Raw genomic sequence first — 24154 nt, 5'->3', positions numbered from 1 at the left:
TGAGCCCCTGGGGACCAAATGAGTCATAGAATCTGCTACCTGCCTTGGTGATAAATCCTCACTTCTATACCCAAACTGAAATCCTAAAGGTAACCCTGGGGGTGGGGTGAGGAGGAGATGGGCAGGGCATCAGTTTCTTCTCCCAAACTGTAAAGGGGGGGCAGGGTTTCCAGCATCACTTGCACAAATCCCATCTCCCTTCAAGCCACATGGGCCCTGGTGGTGATGGAAGTGTTGTCAGTTTAATCTGTTAGATGCAGGACTTTGGATTCTAATAAACCGATGCTATATTTAACCTGTGAAAAATTCAAGAGTGGAAATCTGGGCTCCAGGATGTGAAGATGCGGAAGGCACGGGAGGGAGGGTGTCTCTGTCCCCTGAGCCGGTTCCAAGGGGAGCCGGCCCCCCAGGGAAACGTATGGTGTCCCAGGCCTCCTTCCAGGTAAGGGCGGACAGGGAGAAGAACCGCTCTCGGAGGGCCTTCTGCGGCCACCCTGGAAGAGATGGGGAAGGGGACAAGGCCCGTGACCCAGAAGGGAAAGACCCGCCTGCACCGCCCGAGGGCATAGCCCAACCGTGCGCCTGCATTACAAGGCGAGAGCAGAGCCAGCACACACCTCCCTACTTGCCAAAAACCCGTTTTAAACTCTAGTGAGGTTCTCTCTAAAAACCCGGAGAGAGATGGATTGCCGAAAGAAAGTAGAGCAGACAGAAATTTTGGCCTCATCTTGACACAAAGGGGTGGGAATGAACAGAAAAAAATGTAGGCGTGTTGCTGAACATCTCTGAAAGGGCTTAATTTAAATTTTTAATAAAAGCGTATATTTTTTTAACGTGGAGGTGTTTTATATATTACATGGCTGTAATACATCTCTCATTTGTATAATTCTAGGTTAGGAGCTACGATTTCACATAACTGCAAGAGTAGTCTGAATATAGTAATAAAGGTATTTTACAATTTTACATGATATGTTCCCAGCGTTTTGTTGGCATAATTTGCCAGGGCTAATAAAAGCTTGTGATTATCATATAAATGCTCTCCCCACTCCTCTCGTGGATGGGTTCAGGCTCCCCGCCCCCCTACACCCCATTATCTGGGCTTGCTTTAGCACAAGAGAGACAGTGTGGACCCCAGGGTCCACCTGCCCAGCTGGGCTCTGTTTTCTGCTCCTTGAAAATCCCGAATCAACAGGAAGGAGCCGCCCTGCACTGAGTCTCCCAAAAACCTTTCTTCCCATCTCCCTCGAGCAGGGCTCTGGGCCCTGACTTCGACTTCTCTCACGCAGATGGGAGACCAACCTCCGGCCCCCACGTGGGTCACCAGGTGTGACCGAAGCTCCACTACCGGTGTGTGATAGCATCGCCTTCCGAGGGAGAATCTAACCTCACGGGAACATCTTCCTTTCTCTTCCATTTTTATTCTTGGGGAAAATTCTGTCCACGCCGCCTCTAAGTGAATGTTTGCTGCTCTCCAAACCCAAAGTTCACTAAAACTCCCCTGATTTACGGGCGGCTTCCGACTGCCAGCACCTGGCAGACACAGCAACCAACTCAGTCATAAACAGATCGCATACGATTTAATTTTAATGTGCTCGTTAGTCGTAGCACATTTCAGACATAATTGTGAACGCAACACAAAATTATAGCAAAAAGACAATTTTAATGCTGCCGTAGAAAAGAGGGTTATATGAAGAGTCACATAATGGTGGTTCATTGTCAACAACAAAACAGGGCACAGAGTGTCTGTGCTGTTTACATGCCAATATTTTATACATAGGTTCTCATATGGTGTCAGCTGTCAGTTACTTCTGCAAATTAACTGCCAAAAATGGAGAAGAACAGAATCACTTGGAGAGCCGGTAACCACGGGTTACCTTTCATAAGCCTAAAGATAAAGCTGCAGTGTGGGATCTTGGGAGAATAATTAGGAAGAACAAAACAGAAAGTTACCAATTGAAATAAAAAAGGCATCCTACAATATGGAATAGCAACCAAGAGGGCTTATAAATAAGTAAAAGAGGTTGTATCACAGAATGCCTCGTGACTTTTAAGCAAAGTATTACAGTACAAACATTTTAAAGGCTTTATCAATGTTTAGGAAATACAGTACAAGTTCTCTCTCTCTCTTTTTTTGTTCTTTTTTTTTTTTCCTTTTGAAATAGACTTAACCCTTTGAGCACTGAGTTTATTTTGAGCGTTTTTTTTTTTTTTTTTTGGATTTCTAATAAATACCTTTAAAAATCATGTGCAAAATAGTTATGATGCCTGCCATGGATGGATTTCCTGGCCTCGTTTATTCAGACTGCTCAAAACAAATGATAATATGATGCTAATAAATATGTATAATTTAAACGTGAACCTCTATCAATATAGATGTACTGTATAGCAAAACAAACAATCATACTTTGCTTTCAGATAATGTTTCTGTATACTTTATAAATGTTATCTGTGGTATCTTCTGTATAATTTACAATGTTTGCATGTAAAAAAACAAAACCCATAGACCTTAAAAAAAAAAAGAAAAAGAAATATACACTATACATAGGCATGGCTTATGCCCAGAGCATAGCAGGTACATAAAACACTGTTGCTATAAATGCAGGAAAAAAGGTCATTTACCCACAATCACATTTTTCATAAGAGAGTCTGAAATCTATACAATATATACATCTATGTTTCAATGTGAAAATAATATTCTTTTAAATTTCAAGGCGTGTTATACCCCTGCAGACCTGCATAAATGGAGGTTCGTATTATTAATTATAACTAAGCTGGTAAGGAATTTAAAAAACAGAGCTTCATACATTATTATTATTTTATTTTATTTTTTAACCAAATTAATGCAAAAGTGCTTCAAAGTACTCAGAGGGCTAAAGATGAAAGGGTGAAAAATGCCAGCACACTCGGCCGCGTGGAAGAATGTGGCCGGTTTCGTCATAAATGCTTAATTAAACTGTCTGTTAATGCATGCAGCTTGAAGCATCGGGGGGTGTTCACAACTAAATCCCATTTACACAAAGTTCCAAACACTTACCACTGCGTTTTAACCTTCATATTTTACCAGTGACAACAGCTGAGTATGCACCTCTATTAAACACTGTACAGTTATACAAAACAGTCCAGCCCAGAGTGATTCTCTGCAGTTAAAATAAGAACATATGCCTAGAACAAGACAGAGGGGCCTTAAGGTGCCTGCAACAGTTTCCCTCAAAGCAAATCACAGTCGTTTTCATCAAAAGCAAACGCTACTGCTTCTCTAACTCGGAAACATACAGAAGGTGGTCCTCTGGGGATTTCCCGTGTGTTTTGCTGAGGTGAAGTTTAACCGCATGCTTGCTCGCAAAGGTCCGATTGCAAAGTTTGCACTGGTAGGAGGTCCCCAGGTCCTCCTCGGGGGAGGACGTCACCAATTTTTCCGACGGTGACTTGGTGTGTGCTATCTGATTGTTAATCTGTTCGGTGGACAGTTTGGACAAATCCCGTAGCCGGAAGCCCAGGTGGGACTCGAGATGGCTGATGTACGTGGAGGGAGTCCTGATTTGTGACGCGCAGTCATTACAAAAGAACACGGGGTGACCAGTGTCCAAGTTTTTGAGGAACTTTGTTCCACCTGTCCTTCGCAGCTGGTACTTCACGTTGGCCAGCCAGTGGCTGATGGTGGTCATGGAGAGCCCGGTGAACCTTGAGATGTGCATGCGCTCCTGGGGGCTCAGGTCCGACATGATGTACTTGCCCTCTGAGGTCTGCCGGAGGCTGGCGGCGAACTGGGCCTGGAGGATCAGCAGGTGCTGGGGGTTCCAGTTTGATTGGCGGCCCTTCCTCTTCTGTGCGGGCGTCGCCTCCTCGGCCTCCTCCAGGGTGGCCCCGTCAATGTCAGACTTCTCGGAGATGCTGGAAGGGGTGGAGGACTTCGATGTGTGGCTCTCTGTCAAGTTCTTCAGCATATCAGATATATCTGACAAGGCGTTCTCGCGGAGCGGTGAGTTTGACATGAATGATACGACGGCAGACGTCTTTGCCGTTGTCACCGTGGATGAGGAGGTGGCTGGGGATGTGGACGTGGGTGACAAAAGCACTGAACCCAAAGAGCAGCCTTTGTCGCTCTTCCCTTTTGTCAAGTCTATGGGTTGGTCGTTGTTGACGTGGTAGAAGTAGCGGTCGAGGTGGTCCACCTTCTTGGACTGCAGGGGTGGTGGGGTGGCCACCGCTGCCTTCTCGGCCAGGCTGTTGCTCATCTTGAAAAGCATGCTCATGGGGTCGAGGGCAGGTAGGGAGGGCTTGGCAGCCTTGCCCAGGTGGATGTTCATGACCGACTGGAGGGCGCTCAGAGGGTTAACGAAGGGCTGCTCCGGCGGGTGGTCAGTGATGATGGCCGTGCTGCCGCTCAGGCCGCTGCTAACGGGCTTCACCAGGTCCCCGCCGTTCTCCACCGGCTCTGCCGTGGGGCTCCCCTCCTTGCAGCCGTCCCGCTGGGGGCTGGGGCTGTCCTCCTGGCTCTTGAAGCCCCCATCGCTGGACGCCTCCATCCTGATGGGCTCGCTGACCTCGCTGCTGCACGGGGACGGGGTGGCCCGCTTGGGCGGAGAAAGCTTGCCCTCGGGCTCCTTCATTTTCTCCTCCACTTTGGCAACTTTCTCGGTGACTTTTTTCACCAGCTCCTCCATGGCGTGGAAGTTTGTCTTGGGCATGGGTGAGGTCTGGCTGCTGGGCGGAGAGATCAGGGTCTGGTTCTTCGTGGGGGACACGATGTCACTGTTGCCAAACATGGGCTTCAGGGGTGCGCTCTTCCCCGCGGAGCCCAGAGACAGCTTCATCATGTTGGGGAGCTGGTAGGCGGCGTGGATGCTGGGGTAGCCCCCCCAGCTGGGGGTGCCGTTCTGGGCCTTATTGATGGCAGACGTCACTGTGTTTTCTAGGGACTTGAGGATATCGAGCCCCCCCTTGGGACTCTCTTCTAAGTCGTTCTCAGTCAAATAGTGGTACTTGGAAGAGATGTCGTACTTCTCCTCCTCCTCACAGGCCTTCTCCTTTTCCTTAGGCTTCTCGTCGCTGACCGCTTTCTCCTTGTCGGCCTCCTTCTTGACCTCCACGTTCAGTTTCGGGGAGACGCTGGCGGGCGTGTTGGAGGGGGACGTGAAGGTGGTGGCGGCCAGGGGCACGGATTGCACCTTCTCATCCAGCAGGGTGGTGATGCTGGGCGTGACAGGAGTCTCCATGATGGGCTTCCCCTTCTTCATGGCCGAGTTGGTGACCTTGATGAAGTGGCCAGTCACCATCATGTGGGCCGTGAGCTCCTGCAGCGTGTCGTGCGAGCTGCCGCACTCCATGCACTTGAGGATCTGGGACTTGCGGGCCTCGAAGTGCCAGGCGTAGCTGGCCCCGTTCTGGTGGCCGTAGCGGTTATTTGGCGTGATGTACGGGTTGGAGTTCTTCTGAAGCACGTCGTTCGTGTCTGCCATGGCAGCTTTGGGGGTGCCGCCGGTGGAGTCTGGGGAGCTGGGGAGCTCCAGCTCCAGCGAGGCCTTCTTGCGAGCGGCAGGGATGATTTTGGCTGCGACGGGAGTGACAGGTTCCTTCAGAGGCACTTTTTGGTAGTGTTTCGTTTTGATCATATGGACACTCAGGTCCTGGAGGGACTCGAACGAGTGGCCGCAGTACATGCACTTCAACACCTTCTGGGCGTCCTCCTTCCCTTCCATTTCCAGCAGCGAGCGTTTGCGGGGCTTGGACCAGCGCTTGGGGTTGTTGTTGTCGGTCTCGTGGTTGTCATCGCGGTAGTGCCCCGTCTCGTTCATGTGCACCGTCAACTCCACCAGGGTGTCGTAGGCGGCGCTGCAGTCTTTGCAGCGGAACTTGCTGGCCCCAGTGAAGATGGAGCCATAGAGCTTGCTGCTCTGCCGGTACAGCTGCACGGTGCTGAACAGGCTGGGCTCGGGCAGCACGCGGCTCTGTGACACCTGCTGCAGGGTCTTGGCCATGGCGCTCTGGTGCCAGTCGAAGCTCCCGCTGCCGCAGCTGCTGCTGCTACTGCTGCTGCTGCTGCTGCTTCCGTTGTTCTTCTCCGAGGACGGCTGGTGCAGGTTGAGGGTGAGGTTGGACCAGTAGGAGTTGGAGAGGAAGTGGTTGTACACGGCCTTCATCTGCTCCAGGCTGTCCGACACGGTCGTGTCTTCGGGTGGGACCGCCACCTCCTTGGTCTCCTCTTCGTTCTTGATGGAGCCACTTTCAAAGTCGGCCATCCGGTCACTAGTCTCACTGATGTGGGACTCGCTGTCCATCTCGTGGCTGGAAAACTCAGCCGCTGGGGAGTTCTGGTAGCTGGGGCAGGTCTTGCTGAGCTCCTTTTCTGGGCACATGTACTTAGCCGAGGGCTCCCCATCTGCCAGGCTCTCTTCTGGGTCTATGTCTTCGTCTACCAGGGCGGCAGCCTTTAACTCATCTGAAACATAGGCTGCCGTGATAACAGGTGGGACAAGTAGGGCGGAAAGAAGGGACACAGGGAGAAGGAGAGAAAGAAAGAAAGAAAGAAAAAAAAAGCATTAGTAAGTGTTGATCTTACCTAGAACATTTTCTCGGCTCTCGGGAAAACACAGCAAAGCAGACAGGCACATTTATTTGTAAAATTAAATAGTTAAAATGTGGTGTTTCTTTGGAGCAAAAAAAAAAAAAAAAAAAATCTGCTCTTCAAACATAATTTGCCACCTTATTCTTCTCAAGGGGCAACAGCTTGAAATTAAAACTAAATTTGAAATTAATGAAGCACATTCTGGAGGTGGCATTCATTTCTAAAGTAATAAATTACTTGTATCAACCTCAGAGACAGCAGCTCCTGTCTGTCAATTAATATGTCTTATGCTTCTCCTACCCCTAATGCATTTCTTAACAGACAGAGTCACAATTTAAATTAAGCAAGCATTTTTTACTCATTACATTTTTGAGGCTCAATCTTTAATAAATATAAAGCACAAAAACATCAATACAATTTTTATGAAGTAAAAAGAAAGTGCATCAATTGCAATAAATTAAAAACAAGGTTTTGTGGCTTCCTTTTTTCTTTTTTCCTTCTGAAAAAGTAGGTCTTATAAGAAGCTTAAACTAAGTTTCCTTATAGAAGCTTGGACAGGTGTTGGTTTATTCTAGGTGGGAGGGAAGACTCTGACACGCCACCACCCAGCCCGGGCCGTGTCCCCCACGTGTACACTCAGCCGTTCTCAGCTACCGGCACACACTATCCATGCAGAATTATGTCAGAACAAGTTCAGGAAAATTGGTATGCGGTGCTCATTCCTGCTGTATAAATATATACAAGACCTTCCAGTGGACCTTACAAATGTCAAAGTGTTTGCTCTTTAGACTACTTTGTCAATATTTACTCAGCATAAGCTTCATGGGCATCCAACAGGGATCCTGTCTTTCTGGAAGCTATGTAACTGGGGATGTAAATCCAGCCTGTACTTCCGAGCAGGTGGAGGTGCTCTGAGCAGGGCTGAGCAGCCGTGGGTTCTGGAAGACGCACTCCAGAGATGCAAAGCCAGGAGAACACTTGCATTCATGGAACTGAGTGATTTTTTTTTTTCATTCTTTTGTATTCAGTGACTTTGGTTTTTCCTTACTGGAGCTTGCCTGACACTGTAAACCAAGTTGGGTTGATCTCGTGAACAATGAGGCGTGGCCAGCCCTATGGTGAGTGACAATGCTAAGCCAGAAAAGGGGTGAAAAGTAATTTCTTGTCAGCCCCTCGATATCTGTTTGCTTCTAAAGGCCAGCGGCTGAGTGTGTGAGGCAGCTGGAATGGCTAACTGCATGGCTGATTAAAAGTTCCTTGGAAAGAAAAGGAAACTTTGTTTGTGGAATTCACTCCCATAACTTTAAAGATCCGGCCCCAGATCAATTTCACACCAGAAAAAAAAAACAAAACAAAGAAAACAAACAAACAGTGAAATGACTCAAAGAATATTCCCAGGAAGACACACAGATATTTCCCCTGGCTTTTCCATCCAGGTCATGTGTGATTTTTTTCTTTTCCTAAGACCCCTTTGAGCACCAAGATTTCTACGCTGAGAAACTACCGACATCCCAACACCAAGGTGATTTGAATTTGGATGGGAAGAGTGTCCCAGGTACACACATTCGGATCAGCTGTAGAGGCAGGGATGCTTCTGCTTATATGCAAACAGTGAAGCAAGAGTCTTGGGCTGGAGCTGTGCAAGGTCCTTCACAAATGACCAGAAGAAAGTGCCCTGCTCCGGTCAGCTGTGGTGAACCTTCAGTTTAAGGCCATGCACTTGGAGCTGACAAATTAACATGGCAAACAAGCTCTTTTCCTAGGGCCAGGGCCACAGTGGATAGCAGACTATGGTGCCGGTCACAAGGGGGAAGATGAATGCTCTTGTTGGGAAAGGAAGAGGAGAATAAAAAGGAAAGAACGTATCGCCCCCTCTGCACACCATCCTCAGCTTCAGCACACTCAAACCCCAACAGGGCTGGCAGGTCTGCAGGGAGAGGAGCTGGGGGCAAAGTGACCAAGAGTCACTTTGCCTGGAACTCTCCTGGTTTCAGCACCGAACGTTCCACGTCCCGGGGATCCTCTCAGTCCTGGGCAAACCCGGTCAGCCGACCACCCTGGCCAGGGGACACCCAGCAGGACCAGGTCAGGGCACCCAGGCAGATCTGCATTACTCTCGCAGAGGAGCTAGAGCAGGGCGATGTGGGTTTGACGGTCCGCAGAAATGCACTGGGTGCGAGTAGGTATAACGTTTGCATCCAAGGGGCCTCATTTGGAACACTGAGTCTGGAAGGAAGGAGAAAACCACAGTGGCCTGTGTCCCTGCCCGGCCCCGTGTGAACAGGGTAGATCCCAGAGCCCCTTCTCTCCCGGAGATGGCCCTGGGAGCCACAGTCCGCAGCATGAACCACACCCATCACGGCTCCCATGGAATTCAGTCTAGGAGAGGCAGGAATCCCGAAATGGCCCCATCTGGCCACTACAGGAGAGAGACACCAGGCAGGCGAAAGAAGCCAGAGCCAACGGTGGACATGAAAGAGCCCAATGTGGCACGAAGGCCACCAGCTAAGGGAACATGGGCGGCTCTGCCTGTCCACCTCCCACCCAGGAGCAGCGTGGCCCCCGTGGAAGCCTCGGCACGGTGTGGGGAGCATAGCAGGCTGTCTGGAGCGCCCCCCAGAGCGCACACACGCACCATCATCGGCCTGGCCGGCTCCCACCCCGAGCTGGCCCCCAGCGAACTCCAGTATGCCTTGTAAATCGCACAGCAGTATCAGAATGCCATCAGTCTGATGACGGAGGAGGAAATTAATATTGAAAGAAAAGTAAGGCCAACCCCCCTGGTGGGAACCAAATCCTACTCTGAGGAAAATTAAAAAGCTTCGGGGCCAAGAGGCCCTGGATCCTGGGAGACGTGGCATCACCTCACACACCACCCTTGTCATGGTTTCTGAGGCTCCTTACCAGCACCCTTGCACACTGCCCTGACAGGGACCTCACCACCTACTGAGACAGCTATTTTCTTTTCAGACCCAACAGTGAGAAGTACTTGGAGGGCAAAGCACGAATCCTTCCGCTATGTTTTGCAATAATTGCACTCCTCCGAGAATATCACATCCACTCTTGATGACTGAACTTCGAAAAGTGGTGAGAAAGCTGAATCGGGCCCAGAGAGATGGCAGAGGGGATGAAGGGATGGAAAGGTTCATTCATTCCACTAATTCTGATCGCGCCCCACCCCCGCCAGGATATCCTTTTCTTTCTCTCGGCCTCCATTTCCCCATGTATAAGTGACAGGGCACTGCGGCCTGATCGGTAAGGCCCTCCTCCTCTCCTTCTCTGTTCCGAGGCTTTTCTGAGCACAGGGTAAAGAAGTGAGGCAAAGCCCACCTGCTCTGGCTCAGTCCCTCCACGTGCTGGCTCCTCACAAGGACTCAGCGGTTAAGTCACTCCTTTGTCCCTTCTGCTCTGCACTAACCAGCAAAGTCCCCAGCCGGAGAGGAGGAAGAATGTCCTCACAGTTGATGCCCCGGATCAGGCCAGGAGGGGAGGGCGGCTGGGTGTCTCCATCACAGACTGCGTGGGACAGTGAGAGGTCAACAGGGGGCTGGGGGGGGGCACTGGGTGAGAAGCCGGCCCCACCGAGGTGGCCATCAGGGGTCCCTCCTGTCAGGGAGCCGATGGCAGGCCCTGTCCCCGGCTCGTACCTGACAGGTAATCGCGCCCAGGTAATCAGGCCTTGGGAGGCTTCGTTACTGTGGACGGTTATTTTGATCCCTGCTGCTATTTAACTTTCTGCTTAACTTTCTCTTTCTGTTCCTGTCTGGATTCTCCAAGGCCAAGGGCCCACTGTACTCTTACAATCCTGCTTTGGGGTTCCAGCTCCCTGCTTTGGAAAGAGGTTGATTGGAGGTCACGTCCAGCAGCAAGGTGCCTGTTTCCAGCCTCTGTCCCCTCCGACCCCAGCATCTCTCACCCCTCCTCAAGGAACCCCTGACTCCAGCCCCAGCCCCTTCCCTCTGTTCTCCAGACAGAAGCCACCGGAGCCTTATCATTCAGCGGATGGGTAATGCCCCACCCCCGCCCCTGGAACACCCTCAGTGACCTCCCATTGCCCCAGAGTCCTCCACCATCTCGGCCCTACTTCCTCTCCAGCCTCTCAGCTTCTAGAACGTGCCAGAGCCTCTAACTCTGCACTGCTGCCTCCTGCGCTGGAAACCCTGGGGCAGATTCAAAGAAGAGGAGCGGGAGCCATCTACCCCTCCCTGGGCTGCAGTGGAATGTAATATCTGGGGAAGGGGGCTTCTCGACCCCAACTTTGTCCCCTTAGCACGCCACCCGCTCCCTTCTTTTTACAAGGCACACCACTGAAATCTCTAGCTTACAGCAGATGTTCCAGGGTGTTCCAACAGACTGTCAGCTTCATGGGGTCGGGACCAGCCCTCCCACCCCCCCCAAAATCTGCTGCAACCCTACGGTCTGGCCCGGAGTAGCCACTCAACACACATCCACGGAATGAATGAGAGAATGAATGAATGAATGAATGAACACCATAGATGACTTCTTCAGACCTCCTAAATAGTTGCCAAAACATCTAGATAGATCCAGACTCCAGCTGGTCCCAGAGAAAGGAGATGTGCTGGGGTCTGATCCAAAGTCCTTCCTGGATCCGTTTTCTGAGCATGGGTGGCATGAGGACCGGCCTCTGGGGGACAGGATGACAGAACCCGCCACTGAGGAAGAGGGGAGGAAGTCCCCCAGACGGTGGTCTCCTTGCACTGGCGCCACCCCTGGCTGTGCCCACATCCCAGTACCCCTCTCCAAGAATGCATCAGCGTCACTGTTTTCTCTTGAATACTATTTCTCAAATACTATTAAAATAGAGACCTCTGCTGCCGGTTCCAGCACAGGAGGCCCTGAACTGTAAGGGGGAGGGACTCGCATTCAAACCAGATCATCAGCTGCAAAGATGCAAAGAAACACACGAGAGTGGAGACTCAAGGGAGGATGGACTGGGGCCTGTGTTTCATTTCTCCCCAAGTCGCTCAGTGGAAAATGTTCCTCTCCAAGAGGTGAACCCTTACCAATTGCTGTGACTGCTTCCCTATTACATCCCCACCTGCTCTCCCCTTCAGTGAAATGTAATCTCTTCAGGCAGCAAGACGTCAATCCAACACCCCAAAGCTGAGGGCCAAGGACACATTTTTGGACAACTGGATGAACTCAAGAACCTGGCATGCCCAGAACCAAGTGGGACTCTTGGGCAGAGATGCATGTTCATGAGAAACAAAAAGCTCTCACACTTACAAAGGCTTTCTACAAAGTTCCACAGCCCAATGCCCTGGAATGTCAAGCGATGAAAAAAACCACACTCCTACCTAATATGTGCATGTTTATGAACCATTTTCACATTCACTGCATTTGATCCTTTCAATGGTCCTGGCAGGTGGATAAAATGATTTCCCTTTTGCAGCCTAGGAAACTTCAGTTCCAACAAGTTAAATGGGACACTCCCAAGCCCTCTGTGGGGACCCCTCAGGAGTCAGTATAAAGGGGATTTGACGAAACTCCTGAGGGAATCACACAGAAGGAGCATGGAGTGAGCTTCTGCTGCATCAGAGCCTTCCCTGATGCCCCATCCCCATTGGATCCCATGCCTGCCCCTCCAGGAGGGTCCTGAGTCCCCTCCCACAGCTCCCTGGGGCTCGTGCCTTCCACGACGTGGCCACAGGGACAGTGGGCTGTCCCAGGAGTGAGGAGTCAGCCAGTGCCGCAATCAGAAGGTCTGGAGGCAGCAGCAACCTCATTAATATTTATTATCATCATTAACAAAACCCAACCACTAGGTAAAAAGGAATTAATACTTTTGATATAAATATAAAACAGTAAGCCGGGGCATAATGGAATTCATTTCTGGGCAAGTGGGAACTACCTTCACCACACTGTTGTGCATCTCCCCCCCAAATGAGGAGATGAAGGAACTGAGGGGTGTCCCTGTGGGGGGTGGGTCTCCAGCCGCAGGGCGGGGGCTGGGCTGGGGGTAGGGCGGCACTGGAGAGAGCTGGAGAGAAAGGAAAGAGGGCGTGGCTGCGCCCTGCTCCCAGAAGCAATTTCAAAGTAAACTGTCCTGCGGATTTTTGCATTTTCTGGGCTGAAATGAGGGTTCTGAAGTTATTACCCTGTTTTCAAATTCCCAAGACTGCCTGGGAAGGTGAATTACTGGCTAAAGCGTCCTGGGACCCCCTCGCCCCTTTCTTCCGAACAGGTGGCCCATTCAAGGTACAAGAGCACCTCCTCTTGTACCCTGAGTGGACATCCTCCATCCTCAATGACTGCGATGGAGGGGGAAGAGGAGGCAGGGAGAGGAGGGGGTGGGGCTGAAGAAGGACAGGGCTGGAGAAGGGTGAGGAGAGAGTGGGGGGCAGGGATCAGAGCGAGAACAACAGGAGAAAGATGCGGGAAAGAGGGAAGAATCCACCAGGACTAGGGTGGTGTTGGGAAGGGACAGAGAGAGAAACAGAGACAGAGACAAAGAGGTGGAGAGAGACAGAGATACAGAAAGAGGCAGAAAGACAGAGACAGAGATGGAGAGAGACAGAGACAGAGAGAGACCCCCAAGGGCAGTGAGAGAAGGAGAGAAAGAAAACCAGTGATGGAGATTTGAGAAGAGGTAGAAAGAAGAGATTATTCTAGCGGTGAGGACGGTAAGGAGAGGGCCTGAGCTGGGGGTCTTGGTGCAGGACTGGTGGGGGGAGAGGGGCCCTGGGGTGCTGCTGGGGGTCAGCTCCATGGCTGGAGACCCAGGTCTTGTCTCAGCTTCTCCTGAGCACTCAGATTTTCAAGACATAAGGTGATTTTTTATTTTAAGGGTAATTTAACCATCTGAGGGCATGACCAAGAAGGCAGTTAAATGTTCAGCCAACCCTGGTGGGCAGAGCAAGGGGATGCAGCTTGGGGACAGAGGTTGCTTCTGCCCCAGAGATGATCTGGGCCGTCCTGGGCGGAGGACACCTGGCCAGGGGAGCCCAGGAGGAGCGGGACCCAGAGCCCAGGGCCTCAGCAAACCCCAGGAGGCCCTCTCAGACCCTCACACAAATGATCACATTTGAGACTTGACTTGGAACTGCCCAGAAGACAGGCGTGGGCGACATGCCTGAAACTGGACAGCTCGTGAAGACGGCCGTTGGCTCTGGACACCAGCTCAGGGCTCATGCACGCCAGTCTCTGTAGACCCTATTCCTGACCTCCCTTCACAGTCAAGGCCACTCTGCCTGGTTCATGAATCAAATTCAAGTCGAGTTTTAATAAACACCCTGCCTAAAGGCCTAGGGAGGCCCGAGTCCTCTCAACCGTTCTAGATGTGCTTGGACACAGAAATACACCAAGATCATCACAGATGTCTTGGTCACCTCTGAACCCCTCCCCTCCACCCCACACCTGGGCCCATAACAGAGCAGAGTCCCGGTAACAGCAGGGGTGGGCAGGTGGGAAGCCCCAGTAGCCCCACCTGGAGAGGTGGCCATGAAGGTGCCACCCTGGACTCCGAGAGGACCTGCCGTTTTTGTTGGTGTTCCTGTGTTGTGCGTTTTTCTGTTCAACTGAGTGATGTCACAGACAATGAACCCGGGTCTCGGCTCCTGCTCTGCCCCATGGTGTCCATGTGACCATGAGACTTGACTTCAAGTCTCTGGGCTCCAGTTTCTTTTCCCCACGAATGGGGGCGGTGGGGGGTGGGGGCACAATTGAGGCCACACCCACCTCCCAGGTGTTTGCAGGACAACAAGGAAGTCACAAGCAGTGAGCAGAAAGGACTTTCCCAAGTGAAAAAGGCTCTACGAGCACAGGTGCACAGACTCCACAGAAGTACACGGGCCCATCCTGCAGTCCCCACACCCAGGAGGCGGGTCCTGGGACGGCCTCTGGGCTGAGTGCTACGCTTGTCAAGACAGGCCTCTGAGGTGATGGACCCCAGACCTCCAGATTCTCCAGCTGCCTTTCAGGAAGAGGGGCAGTGGGGACCAGCAGAGAGCCCTGCTGAGGTGAGAGGTGCCCACGGGGCACTCTGGCGGCCTGAAGGTGTGGGCTGGGGGAAAGGAAGCAAGCCAGAGAGGAAGGGGAAGGAGGAGGGAAATGAAGAGCAAGGAAAGGAGGGAGAGGAAGGGGGAGACATCCATCGGATTCACGGGTACGAAGTTAACATCCCTGACCCAGCACGCGCCTCCCCCCAGGCCTGGGCCTGCGTCCTCAAGCCCGGCTCTACCCACAGCCACACCCGCCACTGCCCCCCCCACCCGCTGTCTTGATTCCCAGTCTCCGCCCACCCCGGGGGCGTGGTTAGAGTCAGGTGACCTTCCGCGGGAGCAGCTGCCAGTGTCCCTGCAGCCTCCGGCCCCCAGCCTGGCCACCTCCTCCGGGCTGAGTGCAGCCCCACTTCAGGTCAGCTTCTGCCTTGAGTCATCTCCTCACGGGAGAAAGAGCTCAACGTTCCCAGAAAAAGGTCACCTAAATTACACCTTGTTCTAAACACACCTGGAAACTCTAGACAGATTGATCCATTCTACACAAGAATTTCTGCTTTACGAAGGGCTCACTCAAAGTGCACTGTGCCCCTCTGGGTTTTCTTTACACAGGTCTCTCTTCTGTGTGCCTGTGTTGCACACCTAATTGTGACAGGGACGGGAGGGCTCCTTTGTGAGTGTAGCCACGTGGCAGCATCTTCCCTGTCTGGTGCAGCCTGATTTGGGGCCCAGAGTTATCCCCCGGTGTTCTGAGAGCCCCTAAAATGAGGTGCCAGGATCTCTGGAAGGTGTGAGAAGCAATGAGACAGGCAGGGAGCTCAGACCTGGGCCAGCGATGACCAACACATTCACCCTCCAGGCAGCTCCCAGCTCCCTGATGCTTAGGGGTCCTGCAGAAGGTGGAAATCCAGATGGGGTACGTCCTGCTGGCTGCTGACTGGGAGGGGGTTCCAAGGGGCAGCACTCTGATGGGAGACTTCCCTTTGGTGCCACGAGAGCCAGGCGATGGCAGAAGGAAGTGAGTGATGGAGAGGAGGGGAGCTTAGCTAAACGCGCTGGGTAATATCAAGGCGATTAGATTGAGCTTTTGGGCCTCCGTTAGGATATTAAATAGGCAGCAGAGAAAGAAAACTGGTTCTAGAGGAGTGCTCATGGCTGGTACCCAGGAGGCCACAACCCGGCAGAGAACACAAGTCTTCTCCATCCACCTGGCCACCTGGAGTCACAAGAGATGTCACCCAAGCCATCTGGGGTGACAGAGGTCGCAGTCTCTGGGGACAAAGAGAGAATGGCATTCTTGGATGGTACCAGGGAGACCAGGGGCCTCCCAGGAACCGGGAGAATCCCAAAGGGCCAAAGCTGGGCAGGAAAGCTAGGGTGCAAGCCTTGGCTGTGGGGGAAGGAAATGGTGGCTGAAGCTATAATGGTCAGGACTTCTCCGGAAGGCTGGCCGCGGCGGGATGACAACCTCCCCTAGATTGATTGTTCTTCCCACTAGCAAGGTCAGGAATATTAATTTTGTACATGTTAATTTGATGTAATGTGCGACATGAATGCTTGTTCAGTTGGGTATCACTGTGTTAATAAAGCTGCAATGCTTTCATGCCAAGAAAGGCATGGCATTAGCTGATTGGTGAATCAAGCCAGCGTGAATAAGGCAACGTCGCCCTTCAGCAGAGCCAGAGTGGCCAGTGGTTGTTCAGGCCGTAATGGGCTGCTGCTGATTCTCTAGGAGGCCAACGACAGTGAGGCCCAGGGGACACCTCCTCACTGCTGGAAACCCCAGCCCGTCCTGAAGACTCGGTATCCAGGCCAAGTCCTGTTCCTCTAGATGTGGTGGTGAACACGAGGCCGGGAGCCTCCAGAAGCCAAACCTGGAGCCGCCATTGCCCACCGGGTCAAGAAAGACACTTCCGGGGCTTGTCTCCTTGGATGCTTGTTGCCGAGAAAAGGACTCATTCAGCCAGCTCAGCAGCCCCTCTGAACAACCTCTCTCCCCTTCTCAGGACCCTCCCCACGGGAGAGATGGATCAGACAAAGAGGAAGCCAGGAAGCTGGGAAGCTCCTGAGATCAGAGAGGGAAGCCAGCTCCCTCGTTCTGAAACCACACTCGCCCTACTGCAACCTCACCGCAAAGAAAAATAAACGTATCAAGGACACACTCACACTCAAAGCAGTTGCCTCAAACAAACCTTCAGATAATAGAGAGTAAATAAATATTAGTTCGGGGACCAACTGAGTCACCTCTGTCCTTGGCTTCAAGCACATATGAACCACTGGGTGAATCAACAGTGGTCCCTACACCCAGCTCTCACAGAGGACCTATACTCTCACTCCCCATGCCCCACAGGAGTGCTTAACCCACCCTGGAGCTGACAAGGCAGAACCTTAATCCCTGTGTTGATGGGGATGGCTAGGTTGACACTCCAGTCAGTTCGGCTTAGGAAGCAGTGATGGTTTATCAGGCAAAGCATGGCTTCTGAAGGTAAGTCCTTGCAAGAGTGGCGAAGGAAGTAAAGCTTGCTGTGGGCGCCATATTCCCTTTTCTATTTCTGAGCTCCATATATTTCCTAGTTTCCTGCCTACCTGGAGTAAAAAAAAAAAAAAACCTCTAGGGTCTGAACCTCTTCCCTATAGCCTTTTTCTCTTATTCCACAAAACCCATAAGGTAAATCCTAATCTGTAATGCATCTAGTAAATTATAAGAGTAACTTCATCCAAAGAACACATTCTCTCACCTTGGTGGGATTTCAGACAGCAGCAAATAGGACTCGGGTGAATTATTAGGGGCGGGGGATGTGCTGGGACACCATAAACAGTGGTCAATCTCGATAATGGCTAAGAAGAGTTATGCCTTACACACCTTCAGCTCTGGAGCACAGGATCTCCTGGAGGAGGACAGAGTGACCTCACGGGGTAGCCTGTGGTCCCCTATGAGGCAGCTGTGGAACAAAGTGGAACTCTTACCTGTCTGCACACTCAGTGATCTCAAGACCCAGGGAAACTACAGTTGAAAATAGGGCAATGGGTTGGGGAAAATTTGGGACAGTTCTTGCAACGGTCCTCTTCAAAATGGGCTGTACATATACAACTCAAAATTCCCCTGAGCTTTACTGGCTGTTCTCCGTAGCATCTAAAGAGTTGTAGTAGGGAGAAGGTCAATGGATGATTTTTTTGAAAGAGTAATCAGGATTTACTTGGAAGAGGAGGCAATTGATCTACCTAATCATCTACCCATCTATCCATTTACCCATTTACCCATCTACCATCCATCCAACCACCCAAAAACCCATCCGTTCATCCAACATGTATACAATACTAAATACATACTCTAGACGCTTTAGGGTTAGGGATAAGAAGTTACCAAAATAAACAGCTCAGAGTCATGGGCTCTACTTTTATGTGGCCAAGATGGCCCTGGTTACATAGATCACAAGGGAATGCCCTTGTGATCACACACCCACACAAACTTCTTAGCTTGATATTCAAAGCCCGGCATAACCAAGCTCCATTTTACCTTCCAAGTTTATCTTCCACTGGCCACTTCCCTCAGACACACACACTAACCCTCCCTAATAATGCTGCTTTGGCCTTGCCTTGGCTGACGCCGTTTCTTCCACTTTGTATATGATGCTTCATCTTTTCTCATCCTCAGCCCTGCCCTCCAAGACCGTGCTCATTCCACCTCCCCCCAGCAAATCCTTTCTCACCTGTCTCTCTGAAACTGACCTCGTTAATCTCAGAGATGAGACAATGGATGGAAAAGTCCTCTAAACTCTAAGTTCTAGAGAAATAACAGGAACGATTATTGGCATTATTATTTGAACATCCCTACTGGCATTCATCTCTCATAGTTTTTACAATGGCTAAGTACATGCACAAATGGTCTCTCCATATACATTACGGGGTCAGGGACCAGGCATCCCTTACCTCTGCACCCTTCACACAGCCTGGCAGGTCAGCTCTCTGAGTAACTCCTGGTTGAATTCACAGAGTTTGGTAGGCGCTGCTTAGTCTAAGAACCACGCAGACCAAGTGTAACCTCAGGCAGAAGTTCCCACCAGCTTCCCCCACGCTCTCAGATGTAGGCAGAGCAGCCCCAAGTGCCCTCCTGTTTCACACGCATCTCTTCACGTCCCCTCACTACCACTGCACAAAACACTAAGTGTTTCCTAACAAGGTTCCTCATTTTATGCTCACAGGGAAAACCGGGAAAGGGGATGCTCTCAACGACTCCAGAGAAGCCCAGCCCTTCCCTCGCCGCACTGGGCAACCAGCACGGTAGCCACCTGGACAGAGAGACCTTCCTGAAGCTGGTAGCCCTGCCAGCACTTGGCCAGTTACAACCCGGCACTCAACTAGCACTCAGGCATCATTTGCCCAGCACACAACCAGCACTCAGCCAGCACTGACTGAGTATACACTGAGCACTCAACCAGCATCCAGACGGCACTGACTGAGCACACACCCAGGTCTGCTAATACACATGTAACTACCATTCGAATGGACAGGTCACATCCAGGACAGGGATGTTAATCTTCCCCGTCAGCGTGAAAAAAATAAAGTTTCAAATGTTTTATAATTTTGACTGAAATGTATAAATGCCCATAGATTTCAACTTCATTTCTATTTATTAAAATAGGTTGCCGCCAACCAATATATAAATAATACCTGTTGGCTGGTCGGTGTCACATTGCATGTTTCCTTTAAATATCCTGTCTCACTCATTTTTATATAGTCTGACTTAGGTGTTTCTTGTGTTAGATTCAAGAACCCTCAACACCTCACCATCCTTCAAAAGGGGGTTGTGGAGAAAAAAGAAACTTAAAACAGCAACACGTAATGAGAGTGGCACTCTCACTAGTGGCTCGTGTATTACTTGTCATGGCCATTTTATGAAGGGTAATTTAGCAGCATGTATCAATATTGAAAATCCGTTATACTTCTTGATCCAGCTAGGAATCTATACTACAGAAATACACATGTGCAAAAAAAACCCCCTCTGTGTTTAAGGGGATTCTCAGGAACAGTTCTTCTAATACCATAAAAGTGGATAAACAAACTAAGGAACATCCGTACCATGCAATAATATTCAGCAATTCACAAGAATGGTAAGAGACACATAACAGTGTTAGCAAAGATGTGGAGCAACTGGAACTCTCATTCCCAGAGGCTGCTGCTGTATAAATGGGTACAACCACTTTGAAAACTATTTAGCAGTATCTACTAAAGCTACATATACATACACTCTGTGACACAGCAATTCTCCTCCTGGATTTCTACCCAGCAGACATGCATACGTATCTCACCAAAAGACTGGGACCATAATATCCTTTGGCACATCCTTCATAATAACAGAGACTGGAAACAACCCAAATGTCCATCAACAGTGCAAGGATAAAGGTATTGTGGCCTACCCACACAACAGAATGGTACACAGCAGTGAAAATGAACAAATTGTTATCCAAAACAACTGGAAGAATCTTACAAATAATATTAAGGGAAAGACACAATACAACAATACAAGAAAGATAATATGAATATACTGTTTGAATTCATTTACATAAATTTCAAAATCAGGCAAAACTAATCTGTGATGTTCCATTGGGAGGGGGTGACTGGGAGGGGGCACCAAGGACTCCCAGGGTGCGGGAACTGTTCTACTTCTGGATCTGGGCCATGGTTACATGAATATGTTCATTTGGGGAAAATTCATCGCCCTCTACACCCATATTTGTTTGCTGTCTTTTTGTATATTATACTGAATGAAAAGTTGACTTTAAAAGAATGAGACAATTCTCTAAATTCTAATGTGGAACGGTCTCTAAGACATACTGTCAAGTGTTGGCGGAGAGACGTCTCAGAAACACAAACACTGATCCCTGTTTTCTGTGTGAGCTGGCGTGTGAGCTTGTGTGACGGGCACCCAGAAAAAGGATCCTAGCAGAGATGTGAGGGGCGTTCCCTGGGTGCCAGAGGGGACACCACTGCTGCAGAGGGAGATGGCAGGAGGAGGGGGAGAAAAGGGCCTCTCTTCTACACGGTCTGAAATTTTCACAAGCACACATTCATAAATGTATTGTGAAATGTTGAGAAGTATGAAAGGAAATGTATTTTTAGTAAGCACTTGCTGTGTGTCAAGCTCTGTACTGGGCACCGTCTGCAAAGAATCAGGCAGGCAGAGCCCCTTTCTCCTGGGACACTTACTCGGGGACGGCAGGTGTATGGGTGAGAGTGGGCTCCTGCGCTGGGGGCTGGATGCAAAGGCACAAGACCTCAGGGACCAGCCTGGTGGGATGTCCACAAGCCCGTCAGCAGCTCCGGCCTCTGCTTCCTTCTGCCCATCAGTACTCTCGGTGAGGTAAGGAGAGTCATGATGGACTGTGGGAAAAGAGAGACAGGGGGGAACTTTGTGCTAAAACCACTGACCTTAGTGGAAGGAGGAGGTGGCAGCCACTTTTCCACCGGCCTCAAAGGCTACTGGGCTACCCGGGCACCTGGCTGCAGCAACTCCCAAAGCGCCCATGGGGCATGGCGCCCCCAAGCACAGGTGGGAACCAGTGGGTCTTCCTTCAGAGTCAGGGCTGACACCCAGGTGAACCCCATCCCCTCACAGGGCAGAGTCCTCAATTCTCCTCAGTGCGGCTCTGCCATCACCCCACCGCCTCTCCCGAGGTCCTGAGATGAACATGGCAGGGACAGGTGTCTGTGTGACAGGTGCGGGGGGGAAGGGCTCGGTGAGAGGTCTGCAGTGTAACCTATCAAGGCTGAATGAGTCTACCACGTGGTGCACAGAGGCACGCTGTGTGGTTTATTCCACTCCCCCTTCCTCTGCCCTGCCCCTTCCTAGCGCCAACGGAAAGCTCTAGAGCCTGGATTTTCTGAGTGTAACACAGGTGCTCAAGAAACACCCAGGCTTTGAGGGGATGAGGGAGACTCCTCACAATACGCCGGAAGATGTGTCCCTGGCTGTTCCCTGCCATTCCCTAATGACAGCCCCAGAAACAATGCTCCTAAAACAGCCTCCAAACACCCATCCCTCTGCGAAGGGACCAGCAGGCATTTCCTGAGACGGCTCAGCAGACACCGTGCTTGGCATGGTGAGGAGGACCCAGTGGCACTCCCTGCCCATGGCCTCCGGGATAACTGCCACTCCTCGGGCGGCCCTGGGACCTCTGTGATCTCAGCACCTCCCGGCTCCCCTGGTGCTTCCTGTGTACCCAGGGAAGGTCCCTCTGCAGCTCTGCTCATGTGACCAGAAACATTTCACCTCCGGATGCCCAGCTCAAGTCCCATGTTGGCTGGGGTTTTGCTGGCCCCTCCACCCCAAGCCTATCCTCCTGACCTCCACGTGCTCACCACCTTTCAGGGATCCTACGGTCACTTGTTTCCACAGTGGGTTGGGTCCAGGCAGGCAAGGACACTGTCTCCACAGCCCCCTACATGGGGCCTGGCACAGGCTGGGTGCTTGGTAAATCCTTTGAATTGAATCAAACTTTCAAAGGTAAAGACGTCACAAATATGGAAGGCAGACTTCCTCTTGCTCTTTTTTGTTTGTTTTGTGTTGTTTCCTTGAGACACTTCAGCACCAAGCGGCGTTTCCATAAAGAATTAAAAATGAAGAACGAACGGTCAAGGGCCAGGAGCATCCCATCTCCCTGCGGCTGTGCCTCAGGGGACGGCCCCACCCCCGGGGGGCTTTGTATCCCTGGGGACCTCCCTGTGCAGGATCTCCACCCAGCTATCTAACAACCCGGGAGGGCAAGGGACATCAGGGGCTCCCGTTAACAGATGGGAAGATGGAGGCTCAGAGACAGAGATCAGGGGATGGAGGCAGACCTCAGGACTCCTAAGACTCAGAACTAGGATGGGCAGTCAGAAGTTAGGCGTCTCCCACTTTATCTCACTGCTCCTCTCCTGCGTACACATTGAAAGATCCTGCTTAAGTGTGAGGACACAGAGGGATCGTCCCCTCATTTTTGAAAAGCGTGACATACAATCCTTGGTAAAATGGGGGTGATATCACCTTCCTTGGGGGGCTGTAGTGAAAATTAAACAACAAATTATGCATAAGTAAGGGAGCAAATGTCACACAGTGCGGGTGTCCAGAGCCCTCTGCCAGACCCAACTGCGGGATCTGGGTTTCTTCTCTTCTCCTTGGTCAAAAGGGAAAGTAGTTTTTTTCACGTAAAAATACAAATGGAAAGGCTGCTTTGTGAGGCAAGCAAACCCTAGAAGTTTCTGAACATCGCTGTGGCAAGGCTGCAGCGTACGGGAAAGCATTCTCTGGAGAGAGGCGGGGCGGGCACCTGGGACAGCATCCCCCCCACCGCTGGAAATGAGCTACACGTGTGCTTAAGAGGCTCCCTTGTCTACCTTTCGCAAGGGTGCCCGAATGCTACCCTGTGGCACCCCTTCTCCTGCCGCACAAGCCCCCTGGTGTGGATCCCTTGCCCAGTCCTGGGCCCACGTCTCAGAGCGGCCCTTTACGCCTCTCTGAGGAGCCAGTCTGAACAGTCTGTAGCCACCACCAGGAACACGGGATGTCACAGGAGCAAAGACACTTGTCAAATGCCTTTCCCTTACAAGCACCCTCATCATGACCTGTGTTAATGAAGTTAATTGAATTTAAGATCAATAATGGTTAATTATTGCAATTTGACATTCAGAGATAAATGGCTTTAAGACAGAGGGGTGTATGTGTGTGAAAGAGAGATCGTGTGTATGTGTGTATGTGTGTGTGTGTGTGTGTGTATGTCTCTGTGTGTGTGTGTGAATCCTCTCCATAGAAGGTGAACACGTTACAAGCCTAAGAGGGATCCCAGAAGCCTTCCATTGATCCTGGTACAATCTGATTGACTTCATCCTCTGATGAATGTGGGCTTTTCAGAGCTACAAGTAAATGTTCTACAAGACTACTCTAACCCTTGTCAGTGGCCAAATCTATAAGTGCTGTACACCAGAAATCTATTGAGATAGATTAAAGAACTGCTGTAGAAACAAGAGCAGCTTCAATAAAGGTGAAGGCTTATTATATTGACTGTTAATGTAACTTAACTGTATGCCGTTATGAATGCTTATGGATCAAGGCAGTTTAATTTGGGGCACTTAGATATGATTATAATTGAACACCAATTTTTTTTTTTTTTTTTACATCACCAAAGATGAACTCAATTCAACATGGGAAAAAAAAAAAAAAAAAAAAAAAGCCCAGCTCGGAAAGTAGGTTACAACTAGCTTTGCAGAGGATGACCTCCTGGGAGTGGGGCCACAGGGCAGCGGTGGGCACGGGTGTCACGCCCAGGCCTCTCTCCTGCTGACAACGACCACTGGCCTCCCATGCCAGGCCCCCCAGCTCTCTAGGAGCTGACCCCCTGGCAGTCTGCAGCTGTCCCTCAAGCCCAGGTCAGGGCCGGGAAGTGGCACCTCCGATTTCTTCCAAGTTGGTGAAAAGTCTACTCTTTAAGAGGGTTTCTTGATAGAAAGACAAATCCCCAAACCTGGCAATGACACCCCTCCACGCACGCAGAACCAGTGAAATGACCTCTCACAAGACGCATCAGGACAAAGTAAGTGTTACCGGGGAAGGAAGTCCTCCTGATGGCGGAGCACTGACAATAAAATGTGACTG

General features: G+C 50.8%; 1 protein-coding gene across 1 annotated transcript in view; it reads right to left on the bottom strand.

Annotated features, from left to right (window-relative positions):
• Positions 1-1640: 1640 nt before the first annotated feature.
• The window catches only part of TSHZ3 (teashirt zinc finger homeobox 3), a 69891-nt gene continuing 47377 nt past the window's right edge, over positions 1641-24154 (bottom strand). The window contains exon 2 of the mRNA XM_082437054.1: positions 1641-6451. Within this exon, the coding sequence (XP_082293180.1) occupies positions 3246-6451 (3206 nt within the window). The 3' untranslated portion in view covers positions 1641-3245. The remainder of the gene's footprint in view (positions 6452-24154) is intronic.

The sequence above is a fragment of the Balaenoptera physalus genome (genome assembly GCF_965194825.1).
Source record: "Balaenoptera physalus genome assembly, chromosome: 19".
Classification (NCBI taxonomy): domain Eukaryota; kingdom Metazoa; phylum Chordata; class Mammalia; order Artiodactyla; family Balaenopteridae; genus Balaenoptera; species Balaenoptera physalus.
Note: the sequence above shows the minus strand (reverse complement) of the source record. Positions and strands in the feature narration are given on the sequence as shown.